General features: G+C 55.9%; 5 protein-coding genes across 5 annotated transcripts; 1 reads left to right on the top strand and 4 right to left on the bottom strand.

Moving 5' to 3' along the window:
* Nucleotides 1-605: 605 nt before the first annotated feature.
* On the bottom strand, nt 606-2131 carry CTAM01_05900 (uncharacterized protein; the record flags this gene model as incomplete). Its single annotated transcript, XM_060521930.1, has 3 exons — nt 606-847; nt 908-2002; nt 2059-2131. 3 exons carry the CDS (start codon nt 2129-2131, stop codon nt 606-608), a joined length of 1410 nt encoding a protein of 469 aa, XP_060383599.1.
* Nucleotides 2132-4576: 2445 nt separating this feature from the next.
* Nucleotides 4577-6616, top strand: CTAM01_05899 (uncharacterized protein; the record flags this gene model as incomplete). Its single annotated transcript, XM_060521929.1, has 4 exons — nt 4577-4808; nt 4879-5327; nt 5387-6393; nt 6502-6616. The coding sequence occupies 4 exons, from the start codon at nt 4577-4579 to the stop codon at nt 6614-6616; spliced, it is 1803 nt and encodes a 600-aa protein (XP_060383598.1).
* Nucleotides 6617-6965: 349 nt separating this feature from the next.
* Nucleotides 6966-9092, bottom strand: CTAM01_05898 (uncharacterized protein; the record flags this gene model as incomplete). Its single annotated transcript, XM_060521928.1, has 1 exon — nt 6966-9092. One exon carries the CDS (start codon nt 9090-9092, stop codon nt 6966-6968), a length of 2127 nt encoding a protein of 708 aa, XP_060383597.1.
* Nucleotides 9093-10502: 1410 nt separating this feature from the next.
* Nucleotides 10503-12422, bottom strand: CTAM01_05897 (uncharacterized protein; the record flags this gene model as incomplete). The annotated part of the gene is made up of 1 exon (XM_060521927.1): nt 10503-12422. The coding sequence occupies one exon, from the start codon at nt 12420-12422 to the stop codon at nt 10503-10505; it is 1920 nt and encodes a 639-aa protein (XP_060383596.1).
* Nucleotides 12423-12763: 341 nt separating this feature from the next.
* On the bottom strand, nt 12764-13228 carry CTAM01_05896 (uncharacterized protein; the record flags this gene model as incomplete). The annotated part of the gene is made up of 1 exon (XM_060521926.1): nt 12764-13228. One exon carries the CDS (start codon nt 13226-13228, stop codon nt 12764-12766), a length of 465 nt encoding a protein of 154 aa, XP_060383595.1.
* Nucleotides 13229-16480: the final 3252 nt, after the last annotated feature.

Here is a 16480-nt window from a genome sequence, read left to right as displayed (position 1 = left end):
AAGAAGTCTTTCCAGCCAGCCACATTCTTTCCGACGATTTCTTCGTCACATGGCTCACATATTTACTTGGCGTTCTGGAGCCATCACACACACACACACACACATACAAGAGACAGCAAACACTCTTAACTTCCATTACTAGATCTGGGATGCAGCATCATCTTCAAGCCCGTGGAACGGAATTGAAACCCGGCGTCTCGCATCAGCAAAGGCGCTTTTATGCAGCATATTCTGTATTTATTTATTTTTTTCCTTTTACAGCTGGAGTATTAGATGGGAATCTGGGTTCGGAGGAGATATTGGCCTATTCCAAGGGGGTCTTTGGATGTGGAATCGAGGAATTTACCTCTTGTACTTACGTGAAGGAGAAGCACTCTCTCTTGACTCCACTTCAAGGTTGGATAAATAGGCTACTTCAATTGCACACACACCATACATTTCCTCAGTACAAATGTCATCGGAGCCATAACCTCACTTAGCTTTTCACGCAGTAGTGTGAACATAGACTGAATATTGAAAGCTACCCTTTTGGTATTATTCTCGAAAAAGTTCAGAGGCTAATCCACCCAGCAATTAGGTCGGACACTTTACATGTCGCCGTGCTTTTACATGTCGCCGTGCTGGCGAATGTAACGCCGAATCTTGTCCTGAAAGACGTCGTCCTCGTCCCGCCGCTCATCACCCTCCATGACGTACATATCGTCGTCCTCGTCCTCGTACGGATCGCGGGTGTCAAACTCCTCCTCATCCGAGGCATTGGCGTTGCGGAACAAGTAGGCGTGGCGATCGTACTCGTCCTCGGAATCGACCTCATCTTCGGGGTAATCCGCCGTGTAGTGATTCTCGGCTATGCGCACATTCATGTCAGTAAATGAGAAACAGAGCTTTGTTCGGTCCACAGACTTACCATTCTCGTCTTCATCATCGTCAAGATCCGAATCGTCGTCCTCGTTACCGTAAAACAGTTCCAAATCCTCTTGCGAATCGAACCTGAGCACACCAATCTGCTCGGGCGGAATCTCCGCCAGCACCGACTTCGAAGGCGCGAGCTCGTACACCTCAATAACGTAGTCGTCGTCGCTCTCGTCGTCGTCTTCGCTCGCCTCCGTCATGGCTTCGTCGCCGCCATTGAGCTTCTTGACCATTTCCGGGTGGCGCTCGGCAAAGCGTTTGGCTGGCGCCTTGGGCTTGAAGCGTGAAGGCGACGCAACGGCGGACGGCGAGCGCGGCGGCTGCTGCGGCGGCTGCTGCTCCATAGCCTGGAGATTCAGCCCGATCTCGTGGAGAACCCATTGGTCCATGTCGGCCGCGATCTTGCTCATATCCTGCGTGGGAGCCGCGCCGGGCATGGGCTTGCGCTGCGGCTCTCCGCTAGGCGTCTCCGGCCCTGTCGTCGCCTCGGAGGCTGCACGCGAGGGAGGGGGGCGTTTGGCAAGTGGCTTCTTAGGCGCCGGCTTGTGGTCCTCCTTCATCTCAACATCAGCTGGCAGACCCTCCGTGGTCATCGTCGTCGGTGTGGTGCCGCCAGACGCCGTGGCGACCCGGCGTGCGCTCTTCTTCTTCCCCCGCTCCACGAACACGGCTGTCCCGTAGCGTCCCCGCTTGGAGACACCGCCGGCCTTGAGTATAGTGCTGCCCCCAGGCGAACTCATGGCCGACCTGGACATGTGGAATCGTCTCGGCTCGGTGGCGGGGTTCTGAGGGCGTTGCTGATCGGAGGCGGTCTGCGGCAGGGGCTTCTGTGCATCGAGCTGGGTCCGTGGCGGCGGCGCCACTGCCGGTGCCGTTCCTGTCGGAAGAGCATGGCTGCTCGAGTGAGGTGGGCGATGCGGGCTCGAGATCTCGTCACCGGGCTTCGACGTCTGGATGACCGGTATGGAGGGTTGCGATGGGTGCTGTGCTGCGGCGGCAGCGCCAGCGGATCTTGCGGTGGCTTTGGCGAGGCGCCTCTGGTAGACCCAGCTGCTGCCGGCTAGATGTCGTTTGGATCCCGGCTCGAGTTCTGTCTCCTGTCAATTTGTCCGTCCGTTGATTGTAAAAAGGGAAGAGCGGTCGTACGAAGGTAGGTGACCGGAGCATCTTCATCGCCCCGCTTCCTCTTGATGTGGATCAGTTGAGGAGGGGCAGACATGATGGGCTAGAGAGAATAATAGACTGCAAAGTCAGAAAAACGTAAGGAATGGGGGTGTTATCGGGGTCGTGAATGATTTGTTGTGGATGCCGAGAAAGAAACCAAGCGCTCAGAAGTTGCATAGACAGTTCCTGAATTAGACTGGATCTGTTGCGACGTCGCAATTCATGCAGTTCTGGTTGACGATGGTTTTTCTGGAAGGTGGGTTTTTCTGGAAGCAGCCGCTAAGGCACACGGCAACCACATGTCGAGCACACCTAGGTCGTGACAGTGTGCTGCCCGTAGAGCTGCGATAAGAAATTCTTATCGCAGTACCTTATCACGTCATTGGCCAAGAATCTCACCGCTTCCGGCAGAAAATACGCCGGGCTGAGGATGGGGGAAATGGAAGCCCCGCCATTTCCGATCACGGTTGAGTTTCCCACCTTTTTTGAGCAGCACAAGCGTCAAGGTTCTAGATGCTGGATGAGATACGGCCAATTGAGCGTCTGAAATCATCCAGGAACGCTTCCCAAGCATCTTGAGTGCTATCATGTTGGTTTTTGAAAATTTCCAGATGACTGAGACATGGGGAGCTGGTCCCCGCTCTCGGTGAGCTTGGCGACATTCGAAACCTCTGCAGCATCTAGATACCCTTCCTCACTTGTGTAGCCTTTGGACAGGAGACGCTACTTTGGAGTTTTGCACGCGACCACCTCAGCCACCACGCCTGCGTATGGATCTCAAGGCAGTGGTGCTGAGATAAAAGGTCTATGGTATTGTTGTGTACTGCGTAGGTTTCGTAGGCTGCAACTTCGTTGATAAATAAACATTTGAGATGGAATTGTAGCTGATTGCCAGAGAAATACCCATTCCACGGAGCTTGTTTGGCATGATGGAGGTGGCTGTTAGCTCAATGTCTGAAGTTGCCGTCCCGGTCTGGGCCAGGCCCTCCAGTTCCAACTTCATCCACTGGGACCCACGATCAGCTTACCTTAGCCCAGCGACTGTGGAGCTGCATGGCTCGTGCGGTGCTAGAAAGTCTCCGATACTTTGGAAACGGGAGCAAACATAGCCAATGGCCATGTCCCAGCGACTCCCCTGCTCTCGGGATGCATCAGGGATGATGACGCACAAAGCATGCCGGCGCTGAGATGGAGCAGCTGGGTGGCCTTTGACTGCGGTGCTGATAACCGCTACTTTATGCTGGGGCAATGATTTGCGGGAGCTTCAGGTCGCGCATTGAGCGTTGCGTCGGGAGCTAAACCGCCAACAAAACTTGGATCAAACGGGGGAGGAATGGGTAATGTTGGTGAAAGAGAGGAAGCGGCGATCTCATCTCATGCCTCAGCATAGGTAGGCTTCTACTTCTATGGTCCATTCTCGTCTCATCAGGGACCAGCAATCGCCATGTGCCATACAAAATAGATGGTGCAATCCAGCTCAATTGCTGACAAGTCCGGGTATTATTTCTCATAGCGTTAGAAGCCATGGCAAACAAAGTACCCGACTGCAGGTCGCAAACCAGATTGCATTCAAACTCGGGCAAGTAAGGAAGCTGAAAGTGAGCAAGTGCTTTGCCTCAACTTTTCCTACCACCTTAGAAGGCTTACATAGCAATTAGCCTCCTCCATGACCTCGTCCTTCCCAACCTCTTTCACAGTCTCCTTCCTCTCCGGCCGGCACACCCCAACCTTTGACATGGCACATACGACATACGGAATAATCATGCAATGAACCCCTCCTGTGCCGCAGCTTCCCTGTTCTGAGCTGCTGCACCTCCCACCCACCTCACCCAGAACAAGGTACGGGCTTCTTGATCTCTCTGCTATCTGAGCTCCTCTCACCCAGCTCGAAGCATCTGCACGTTACGTTTCTCCTTCGGCCTCCGTATGGCCTTGCTGCAGTAAGCTCTGCCCCATTCTCCTCGTACTCTTCCAAACCCCAACCAGCTCGTTCCCTCAAAGCCGTTTCACTCGCACAAAATACGCAGCCCCCGAATCTTCCTCGTTGGCGTCGTTGCGTGAAACACTCATCCGGAGACTCCACACTCCAGATTCCTCCCGTAGAATTGTCTCGCACCCTTTGGTGTTCTTCCATTTCTTTTTTTCCTTCACCAAAAGTCAATCCCATCACCTTTGACGCCTTCTTGCTTCCTACGCCTAGCGCCGCATTTTAAGGTATCGCCCAGAGACAGCCGCATTCGTCAGCGTTGTTGCCCATCTCAACCCGCCACCCTCGCTGTGGGTTCCAAGGGAACGGCTTCCTTCTCTGCCATTTTCATCGAGTTTTCCTTCCCGAAAGGTTTCTCTTACCTGTGCTGACTTGAGCCGTGATAGAAGGGCAGCCGACGAAGAGAATCCACCTTTTCAAACGCTCGTCCTTGTGCGATTGAGTTGGCCGAGTGACGACGAGAGTTAAGCTACCCAACTTCAACCTACTTCGCCGCGGAGGCCGTCGTCGACAATGGTTTCCGTGACCATCACCTACAAGCAGCCCGGGACGCAGCCTCCCATCTTTGTCGCCGGCTCCTTCTCAAATCCAAAATGGGAGCCCCAGGAGATGGACTTCACCACCGAAGATGGTGGAGAACACACGTTCTACAAGAACATTGAAGTTCGGCCAAACACGCAGATCGAGTACAAGTTCCGTGTTGGTCTAGGGGACTGGTGGGTTCTTAACGAGACTGCAGCTATAGGTATGTTTGCCCCCAAGTTGCGCAATGCTGCGTTTTCAGCAAGCTCGTCTAACATGGACGTAATCTACAGTCACCGACGGATCTGGCAATCGTAACAACCTCCTGACAGCACCTGCGTCTCAAGAGTTGAAGGAACTCAACGGTGTGAACGGCGACAGCCAACCTGCAAGCGAAAACGCCTCAACTTCCGAAGACGTGAACGCGTCAAAAGCTGCCAGAGAGTATACTGCTGCCCAGCTTGAGCCGAAAACAAAGCTCCAAGATTATCTCAAGGACGAGGAGCGGCAAAGACTTTCGTCGACCCCGATCGGCCAAGTTGCGGACACCGCCGCAGAGGTCGCTGATACCGCCGAGAAACTTGACGCCGAGGTCGACATGTCTAGACTTGCAGCGCTCCCCAAGGGCGTGGAGCACCTTAAGGACGAGGAAAGGGGGCGTCTGTCTTCGACGCCGATTGAACAAGTTGCGAGCACTGCGGCTGAGGTTGCCGATTCTGCTCAGAAGCTAGACGCTGATGAGGTATGTGCCAAACAAGCGGCAGACTCATAATTGTAGAGCCATGACTGACAGTATGATAGGATCTTAAGGAAGAGGACTCGGACGACTGTCCTGCACCTTTATTCGCTCACGAAGCTCTTGGACCCTACGAGCCTTCAGCTGATGACGAAGATGAAATTCCAAAGGACTACGATCATCATGGCACTGTGGAGTACGATGTCGACGAGTATGACCTCAATGATCCCACCCTCGAGCGGTGGCCCTCTAACAGGGACGGAATCATCGATGCCGTGCGCAAGGTCGAGACTGGGCGCAACGAGGATCAGACTGCTTTCTATGGCGCGCCCATTTCACCTATAAATGGAACACGCCGGGCCAGTTCTGATCAATACTTCGATGAAGCTGTCCTTTCGTCTGGCCCCTCTAGTCCGGGCTCCACCAAGAGGCTGGAGCTTCCGCGAAAGTCACACGGCTCCATGGTCTCGGACAGATCACTCCTTTCTCTGGGATCAATCGCCGAAGAGGATAAGGAGACTCCGAATGCCGAGGAGGCCAATCGCGAGGATGAGGGCTTGGTCAGAGTTCCGAGCCCCGCGGTACGGCCAACGCCGCATGCTTTTACATCTCCCGGGAGTGATGATGACGAGGGAGTCGTTATGAAAGGCTCCAAATCCAGGAAAAGCTCAGAGTCGTCAAGCTCAGATTCACCTGCTGCCAACGGCCAGTCCAACGGCAAGCAGTCAAGGGATCTGTCGCCTAAGACTCGCCCCGCCGAGCCTTTGAGCCCTGCCATCCGCGTTGAGCCGCCCCAAGACAGAGCAAGCTCCAGTGTCAGTCAGGACGGCGAACTGGCAAGGGCTTCTGCTTCGAGCCCCGGCGGCGAGGCAACGACCTCCGGCCGCGATGGTGGTCACAAAGGCCAGCTCAAAAAGCGCGGGCCTGCATCGACCGAGCGTCCTGGAACACCTTCCTCGATACACAGCGTCGCAGACAGCAAAGGAGGCTGGCTCCAGGCCTTCTTCCGCGTATTGTTCGTAGACTGGATTGGTGGACTGTTTAGCCGGTTGTTCGGCAGCAAGAGAAAGGCGTAAGGTCATCTCTCTATTCCGGTTCGCATAGCACAGTGGATCGGTTGCTCGTGTTCTTCTCATTACCTTTTCCTTTGTTTGTCATTATTCCTCACAATATCTGACAGGTTGACTTTTGTCCGCAGGATGCTGGCCACGAGCACGGCTGCCATCGTTGTAGGAGTTGCATGGTGGAAGTTCGCCATGGGCGGCGACTTGACCTGGCTTGAAGCATTGATCTGATGGGTCACACAGAGATGGGAAGGGTGTGTGCGGGCCGAAATTGCAAAGCACCGGAGGTTGCAGTCAGAACAAAACAACTTTTGATTTGTACAATTAGGTAATGGGGTGTGGAAAGTATCGTTATGGACGATGAATCGATTACCAACAGCGGAAGTGGTGGATAACAGCGGAAAACAGAAGTTGCGTTGAGAGAGAGCATCAAAACAGACATTGATATTTGATGAATTTGACGCCGAGACACCTTTGCTCTGTCCAGGGTGCCTCTCCGGGAATCATCGCTTGCTTGCCTGCTGGCTTACTGTATGTGACGTACATTTATACGGGATCGGTCAGAACACAGTCTGTCTTCTTAAATCACTCTCCAAATGGCACCGGCTCTCTGGGTATCTCTGCCGCGGCCGTCGTCTCCCTCTCTATTCATCTTCTTAATCCACTCGTTCTCCCTCTGCACCGCCGCTGCCTCAATGTCTTCCATGACGGCCAGCTCGTCGAGCATGTCCCTGACGAGACTGCTGCATCCGTCCAACATGCGCTTCAAGCTCGACGCTTGTGTCGTAGTAGTACTATAGGCCGCGTCCTCGTCATCATCACCGCGATACTCTAGCTCCCTGAGCTGCGCATCCCACCCCTCGAGACGCCTTACCAACGCCGCGGCGTCGTCTTTCCACCGCGCGTCGAGGCCGCCGCCGAAACGGACGTCCGCGTTGTCGTCTAGGAGGGCGGAGGGGTCGGCGCCGTCTTCTGCGCGGGCGCGGGCGGCTTCGAGGTCGGCGAGGGAAGAGGCCCAGCGCTCGAAGGCGCGGACGAGGCGGTGGTGTTTTCCGCCTGGGTCGTCGAGGGACCAGAGGGATGTGAGGAGGGCGTCTAGGCGCTGGACGCGGTCTTCCAGCGGTAGGGATGATGTTGCTGCCTTGCCGCTTTTGCCGGTGGATGCTCCCCAGCTACTTAGGGCTGCGAGGTTACGGCGCTCCGCGGCGTCGGATTCGAGGGCTGCGAGGCTTCTCGCCGAGGCCGCGAGGTCGGCGTGGCGCGCGGCGAGTTTGGAGCGGGCGCTGGCGTGCCATTGGGACGTGACCTGCGGCAGGTCGCGGTGGAGGAGGTGGAGCTGGAGGAGCTCTGTTTGGAGGCGGGAGGTCTCTGCCGTGAGGGCGATGTTGGCGGGGAGTTTTGACGGGGACGGGGCGGCGAGGTAGGTTGCCGTCAGGGGTTTCGGGGCGAGGGATTTGGCGGGGGAGTAGTGCTGTTGCAAGGTCGAGAAGGCTGGGCGGAGGACTGGTTTTGTGGTTCTGGGTGGTGAGGTTGGGGAGGGGTGTCGTTGTTGGGCTTGTTGGCGGGCGAGGTGTGGTGGTGCTGTTGTTGCTGCTTGGTGGGATGGTGGCGGTTTTTGAGGTTGTTTGAGGGGCTGGCGGGTTGGTGCTGTTGTTGTGCTGCCTGCTCGGGCTGTGCGCGTTGATGTTGTGGTTGTTGCGGAGGAGAGGGAGGATACGGATGGTTTCGAGGAGAGGCGGTCTGTTGCTGAGGGGGGACGGGGTCTTGTGGTCGTGGATGCTGTTGAGGATGGGTAGGAAGACGTCGGAGGTGCGCCGTATAGGGACGTCGGGCGTGATCTCGGTGCGGCGCCAGTGGCCCCGGTAGACGACGTCTGGCTTGGGGGTCGGAGGACGGTGCTGTTGTTCAGGGTCGCGACGCTCCTTGCGCGCGCGTGGCCCTTTGTTGGACTCCCAGCTCCTACCGCTGTTGCTGCTGCTCCTGTTGAAGTCGTCGTTGGTGCACCGGCGCGTCTTGAGGATGGTAGACCGCCCGAGGTGGTCGGTCTCGCTGTCGTAGGCGTCGACGGTCCGGAACCAGCGCCGGTTCTACCTGCAGCAGCATTGGATGACGAGACGAGGCTGAGGTTGCTCGTCGAGGCGTTTGCGGGATATCGCGTCCGTGTCAGTCCCGGTTCCCTCGTCGAAGTCGTCCTTGTAAGGCCCGAGAGCGCGCTTGTCCTGCTTAAAGGGGCGCTTATTGGTCCCGAGCTAGCTAGTCCTCCTCCTGCTCCAGCACCTGCTACCACATCTCTCTGTCTCGTCGAAATCGACGTTGTCACGGACGCTGGTTGGCGCGTCGAAGAGCTTCTGCTCAGCAGCGACGATAAGGGGTTCGGCCTCTTCTTCTTGGGCGCCTCGGAGGCGGTTGTGGCCGCCGCCGCTGTACTGCTCGCGACGCTGACGCCGGAGACGGTGCGTGTTGTGGGACGTGTTGCGGCGAGGGACCGGGGCGCGGGTAGTCTACTCGGGGATACGGGGCGGTGGGATGTGGACGCCGACGCTGATGGCGCTGCTGCTGCTCCTCCTGTGGTCGAGCTCGCGGGGCCTCTAGCTGCCGTGATTGAAGCCGAGGAGGATACGGAGGTTGCGGTCGTAGGGGGAAGATCGGTCGAGGAGCCCTGCGTTGGCTTTCGCAGGGAGCGGGTGCGGGCTAGCGACGAGGACATGACTACGCCGGGGTCTCTGGTATGTGTGTGGTGATCATGCGGTTCTGGAGGTCGGTGGTTCTCTCCCGATGCTCGATGGTCCCGCTGGTCTCGGCGCGAGTCGCGGCCCGGTTTCGAGGTCTCTGCGGGGACCCCGCGCTCGCGGTCGGTTGTTCGGTCAATTGGTGAGTTAGCGAAAGAGTCGCCAATGCGAGATTGATGAGGGTCGCAGCGAAATCGGTGGGTATCTTCGCCAAAGGGCCGCCGGGTTCGCGATGTTGATGTTGATTTTCGACGTCAGGGGCCGCGCCGTACGGTTTCTTTGCGGTGTGGGGGTTGCTAGGGGCCCGGGCGACGGTGGGGGGCCGATGATGGGTGAGGATCAGGACCAGGTTCAGATGGGAGTTTGCATTAAGATAGAACGGTACTTATGGCTAATGGTTAGAACTGGCCACAACAAAAGTATTGCAGTAGCGGGCCGGTCCAGCCATCGCCCTGCAGGACTCCAAGGAGTCTTCTAGCGCCGGCGCTTGGATCTCCTCGACTCCAACGTCGGCGGGCTGAGCCGAACAGTGGCACCCCGTCTGTTCGCGAATCTCAGCTGGTGTCTTTTTATTTCCTTCCGTTTATTTTCTCCGATGAGACCCCTCCCTACCAGTCCGTATGGATACTCCGTACTTCGTAACATCCCTCGTGTGTCCGCCAACGCGATGCAGTAATTTCCGGTACATCCGGTAAATAACTCAACCTGCCTGATTTCTCCCCCCTTCTCGCTGAACGTCGTGCCCCGACACATTTGCAGATGGGCAAGTCGAGGAAACAGTTCCTGCGCGTCTTTGCTTATTACACGAAGCGTTGCGCTTCTCGTTGGTGTGTCCCTGAGTTCTGGGACGTATATAGCACCACAGTTCACCGCATATACGAGCTTGAAGATCTTTACTTTGAATTTCCTTTTCTTCTTTTTTGAAAAAAGTAGTCGGGCTTCAATTCTGGCTCTCTGAGAGCCCACCCTTCCAAAATCTGGAGTTAACCTGTCTTTCCCCATTTGCCTGTATTGTCCTTTCTCGTTATCAAGCTTCGTTTTCGTATGCTCAGAGCTTGCATCAAGCAAGTAGTAGTAGTAGTAGTGATCCCTTCCAACAAACAAGAAAAATGTGCGCGTGACCCTTTTCCATCCTTTTCCCTGGGGGCCACGACTTCCTATAGACAAACATTGGTATCTTGGGGTCGAGAAGGGGTATCAGCCAATCGACCTCTCTATCTAATTTCGCAATGCAGAAAGTTGATCATTTTCCCTTGGTGACGAAGATCCGTGAAAGTCCGGCCGCCGGGGAAAATGTTGAAAAACCGCTTGGAAGTGAAAATGACCATGTGATTTCCCTATACCAAGCAAACAAGAAGAGAATTGGAAAAATGTGAATTTGAAGGCAATCAGGCTGTGACTGATTGCTGGTTCTGTTGCTGTTGTTGAGCGTCTGTACGCTGCTCTTCCTTCTCGGGGGCCTCGATGCCAGCTGCCGTGGGAGGACGCTCCTGGGAGCCGCCGCTCTGAGGGTTGCCCTCCAAGTGAGCCATAAGCTTCCGGAGGTCTCTGCGGTTGCTGTTGAAGATTTGCAGGCAGGAAGCGCACATGCGTACGTAGCAGAACTGGCACTTGTAACGATCCTCGGTATCGGCCTTGCCGCACGTCTGGCATGTTAGGGCGTAGTTGCGGTTGCGAGTTCGGTCCATGGTGCGGTGCTTGACGTAGCAATCGAACATGCTCTCTTTTAACGGCAGAGCCTTGTAGATCATGCCGGGGCTGGGAGGCTCGGAACCCTGCATGGGGAAGAACGACGCGCGAGGGTCGGCAGGCGGCAGGTCCTTGACCTTGAGCTCGCGGTACTCGACGGGTTCTTGGTTGGGGCGCTGATCTCTCGAGGCAGGTCGCATATCTCCCTGCGCGAATCCGGGTGCTGGCGCATAGGGTACATACTCCCGCTGCTGCTGCTGCTGCTGCTGCTTGTTGGAGGCGGCCCGAGGCGGCAGCTGGTTCTGAGGATCGGGACTAACAGGGCTGACTGCAAAGTCTCTCGTGATTGTCGGGGGAGCCTCGTTGCTGGTCACAGGCCCATCTGCGCGCATTTGAGGCAAGCTTTGAGCGTTGTGTAAGTTGCGGGCCGTGACCGCTTTGCGGGGGATAGGAGGCTTGGACTCGTTCGATTGCTCGCGGCCAGGCTCGGGAGAGGAAGCGGGTGAGACGGGCGATACGATTGTTTCGACAACCGGCGTTTTGACGTCTTCCTTCTCATAATCGGGAGTCGGCAGGCGTTGAGTTGGCGAGAGCGCAGTGTCGCTATGAGACGTTCCCACATTTGCGCCATTTTGACCATCGCGCAAATGATGGACTTTCTCCTTCAACCGCGAGACCTCTTGGCCCATGTTGTTCGTCTGAGCCGCCTGACTTTGAGAGGGAACTGGGCGAATATTTCTGCCGGGAAGATTTGATGTGCTGCGAGGAGGAAACTGTTGCTGCTGGGCCGGAGGAGGAGTTGCTGTGTAAGATGATTGCGCGGTGTTCGGCTGAGAAGAAGCAGCGGTTGACCCGTGGCTGACTGTTAGGTGTAGATCTGGCACCTCTATATTACGATCAGATTTTACGGATCTCCTCCTCCATAGTGGTCGCTGTTGTTGCTGAGGCGATGCTGCCGATACATAGCTTGTCGGGCTGCCAGCAGTCGGGGCGGGTGCCGAGTTGACCGGAGCGGCGCCGGCCTGCTCATTGTAGTAGGCCGGGTGAGGTGGTAGGCCCTTGTTGGATGTGAACTTTTGTGCGCCGTAGTGGTCATTGTCACCGGATGACAACGAGGTTGGCGTCAAAATCTTGTTTTCCCTTGTCCCATACTGTTCAGAGTTGTATGCCTGGCTCGAATCTCTCTGACTTGCGCTTCCATCCGGCGACATGATGAGGGATTCCCCTGAGCTTCTTGAATAGGCCGAGAGCAGACTGCCGATGGAGTTCCTTTCGTCCTCGGGAGAATACTGCTCTTGCTGCTTCTGCTGGTTCGCCGGGGCGGAGGGCGGTGGTGCTTGCTTTGCAACTGGGCGGCGAGGTATATGTACCGGGGGCAACGCTTTTGTCTCGAGAGGAGGGAGGGGAGGGAGAGACTGGTTGAGGGGTTGCGGTGGTGGAAGCGGTTTGTCTGACATGGCGAATGTCTTCGTCTTCTTGGACGGGAGGGGAGGAACGGGAGGTATCGAAGGGAGCTGCTTAGACTTGGGAAGAGATTCGGCCTTTGGAGACGGAGGGGTGGGTAGGGCTTTTGAGAAGCGGGATCTTCCCTTGCGACTGTGAGAACGGAGGAAGTCCATTTTGAACGAGGGCCCCCGGATGGGATGGCGGTGGGTTACCCTATAATTGGGATGACGGCGCAGTATCCGTACTGCGTACTCCGTTACCCCTTCCCCTTTGCTACCTTGCCTCACTTCTCTTTGGCTTGACTGCGGATGTAGTTTTTGGTCTGCTTAGACTCTCACCAATCGGCTGGCTAGAGGAAATCACCAAGGAGGTAGGGCCAGGGGGGGTCAAGGCACCGGAAGCTGACCACGGAGGGCTGGTGGGACTCGAGAACGTGGGACGACGGTTTGAACAGGTTGATTGGAGCGATGAAGTTCGAGGGGTGGGTTTGCCTTTGCCACGACGTTGAGTATTTTCAGTGCCGCAGTGTTGCGATGCTAGGAGAAACAAGCATCAAGGGTCTTGAGAATTGAGGAGTAGGGAGGAGTAGACGAGGATTCCGCGACGAGGACCGCAGCATATGCCTGTAGGATAAGGAGTACCTTGGTAAGGAGAAAGAAGAAACTTGAGAGGAGTGTCCAGGAGTTGGTTGGATAAGAATGTAACTTGACGGGGTGGCAGAAGCAGAACAATGAGTGAATGACACCGGAAGAGATGGGAGACGGAAGAGAGAGTACAGGGTAATAGGTGAGGTGGTAAGGAAGTGTAGTGCGTAGTGCGTAGAGGGGGGGGAGGGGGGTGTAAGTTCGGCTTCAAGTTTAAAGCTGGCAGCCACGGAGAACCCTGCGACGGGGCCGGGTGTCTGAACATTGACCTTGTCTTCCCTCTCTCTGTGGTTGGGAAGTTGGGAAAGTTGGGATGGGATTGACAAAGATGTCATCGATATGTTCAAGGTGGAAAAGTACCTTGTGGATTGCCCACCTCGTCAGCAATGCAAAAAGGCACTGGACCTCAGATGCGTTAGTACCAAGGGGTCCGGATACGCGGCGTGCCTAACATGTAGGCGTGTCTACCATGGTATCTGCCTGCCTACCTTTACTAGGTACCTAAGGTAAGCACCAAAGGTCACCTCAATAATTGGACGGAAGACATGCTGGGTGAAGTATCTTGAGTGTGTTGTCAGCAGCCAAAAGCTACTTAGGTAACTACTTGAAGTACCTTAGGTAAGGTAAAGCATCGCAATCCTTCCATTTACTTCGCGACAAAAGGCACTATTTTATTTTTGCTAGCGTGCCTGCCTGCCTGGACGACTACGGCACCGTGGCACCACAATGTCCGTCATTGGCTCCGTCAGACTGGATCCGGCCCCTCCCATCTCAAAGTGCGGAGCAATTGGCAGTTGCAACCCTCCTCAGCGTCCCAGCAGACATCGGCAGCCCTGCAATGAAAGCAGGCATTGCAAGCAGGATTCAGGAACAGAACAACACTTGCCGGGGTTGTTCGGGGCTGGGTTATTCTTTGGGGGCTGGCTTGTGCGTGCACACTGGCAGTCTGGCAGCACTGCTTGGCCGGCTGGGGCTGGTGGAGTGGCGGCTCGCAGTTGTCTTGACACGTCCCCATGTACCCCACCACCAATTTCACTATGGACAACGACTTTGACAGCGCACCCACCTCAAGGTACCTAGGTAACCACCTCACCAGTCCACCACCATCGGCACCTGCATCATCAACCTACCTCTACTCACGGGCAACGGAGGCCGAGACGGGGCCACCTCTTCAGGCTTCAGCTGTCAATGTCAATCCCTCCCATGCGCAATCCGGGCTGTGCTTACTCTCCAGACTCCAAAGCGCACTACTTCGTACCGCTACCACGAGTCTACGACTACGAATCACTCAGCAACACAACAGCCAGCCACTCTTCTCTCACAATCGACCTCTTCCCGAACGCATCCATTCTCTCGAGCGAATACCTACAGTCTGCATTCACGCAACCCAAAAGCCCACTGGCTTTCGCTTTCACGCACATGCGCATGCGGCTCCTGATTCAATCCCATCTTTAATCTTATCCTGCATGCCTCGGTCGCGGCAGCTTCGAGACATTAATCAGAAGACAAGACAGGCGTGCCTCCAACACACCACTCGACCACTACCCCTGCCCTCTTCGTCACCAATGACCACTCGTCCCCAATTCCCATCTCGATTGTTAGTAGGCTGTTTCAGCCCGCTGATGGAGGGGACTGCCAGTATTCCTTCGACCCAGGCCCGCGTTTAATCACTACGGATCGTACATCCCAATGGCCGAGAATGCATCTTGTTACGAGTTGACTGTACAACATGGGCTTCTCCTCACTCCTTCGTTCTCAACTTCTGAAGGGTTCGCCAAATGACGCCATGGCCTCGTTCGTCAGCTGTCTACAGAGTCCAAATGGCGAGGCCAGCCGAGTATCCAAGATGAGGTACCTACAGGGCCCCTACGACAAGAATCTCGTCTCCCTCATCCGATGATTTGTTCCGGCGTATCTGTACGACAATTCGTTTGCGGCGCGTATATGGATACGTCCTCCATGATGCTCGTGATGGATGGCACCCTACCTGCGCCTCAGCCGCCATGCCGCGTGTTGAGGCGACATGCACCTCGTTTCGCACTTGGCTCGAGTCGGTATCGGCATCGCTACCAGAACGCTCGATTTCTTCTGCGCTACCATGGCTACCTACCTATCCATGCTATTATGTGCGCCATCACGAACGATTCCCTCAAAGAAACAGAGGATTGCACTCAAGCTAAACTACTGGTGGGCCGCCGTTTCTGCCCGCAACGCCTGTTTGCGGAATCGAAATTACCTTACTAGCATCATGGCCTGTCCAGTGGGATGTGGGACCTAATGGAATGCACCGTTGCAGACTCGAAGCAGGGAGAACTGAGGTCACAAAAGTCACCAATCGCAGCCCACGCACAGTCTCGTTGAAGCTGAACAGAGGCCGCCGTCCAGCCACCCTCGACGTGGCAGAGGTTAAACCCGCATGATGTCTCGCCCGTGCGTAGACATAGCGCGACGCACGCGATTAGACTATTACGATCTCGAGCTCTAGCCTTGCAATCTGTCAACTAACTGTGCCTTCTAGACCGTGTACGATCATTGACAGCTGGTCTGCGTTCGCCGCTCGCGTTTCTAGGTCCGCCGCCATGAACGCCCATTCACAGGAAATCGTAGCGACCCGAGCCTGCCATATAGCGATCTGCATCAGGGAAGCCAACCAGACTTCAGAGCCTTACGGCTGCTGGGTCGAGGGCGGAGTCACATCTCACGTTCAAATCCCCGTCCGGCATCAGAGATATGTGGGTGCCTTGCGGCTCGCTAAGCCCAGGAGCCCGCGCTGCCCGCGTCCCCCCTGACGCGGGATCGGTTCAGCAAAGACGACGTGAAATACAAGTCTGATGAACATCGGATCAAACCCCCTGAGAGCTGCGCCTGGTGTCGAAAGAGTATACTGCGGCTGCAAAACTGGCTTTATTACCGGAGTAGTGCCCCGGAGGGAACCCTACGTGAGTGCCTACACATAACAGCGCAATGCCCTTGTCGCTCGCATGAACAGCAGGTTTGAGCCATTTTGAGTTCCTCGGCCATCCGAGTCTCACACGCCTGCTCCTGGGATGACCTTGCAAGCACTTCAGACCGAGGGGTGCCGTGCCTCCGCCGGGCTTCCCCTGTGGCCTGTGCCCCCCCTTGAACGCCAGAGGGCTTTTTTGATGACGACAAGTTGTCCAACTCCAGTCTCCCGCCTTGCAGACGCACAAAGTTGGGACGACATAAGGGGTCTGATGTGCCATGGTCGCACTGCGTACCACTCTGCCATCCGTCGACCTTTGACTATTGAAAGCTTACATTCGCGAGGAGGAGTGTTGGATCGTGAGACGACATCGACTGGAACCTATTCAAAGATGTGGTACAGCACACGAGAATCGCCGACGCTATTCCAAAGTGCTTCCCACGCTGTCAGGTACTCCGCACTCAATGAGTCGATTCGAATGAGACAAGTGGCCGTTTGATTGAGGAGCGACATCCGCGGGCTTGGCACGAAAAAGGACGCATTGCAGCGGACCAACGACAAAGGCCTTGTTCCTGTTGGTCCAAGTCTAGCCCGCCCTCGAATGGTTCGCATCGCAGCACGCAGGTTACGTTCTTGCGGGAAC

Source organism: Colletotrichum tamarilloi (genome assembly GCF_030869305.1).
Source record: "Colletotrichum tamarilloi strain Tom-12 chromosome Unknown Scaffold_15.1, whole genome shotgun sequence".
In the NCBI taxonomy this organism is placed as follows: Eukaryota; Fungi; Ascomycota; class Sordariomycetes; order Glomerellales; family Glomerellaceae; genus Colletotrichum; species Colletotrichum tamarilloi.
This window is presented reverse-complemented; position numbering and strand designations above follow the sequence as displayed.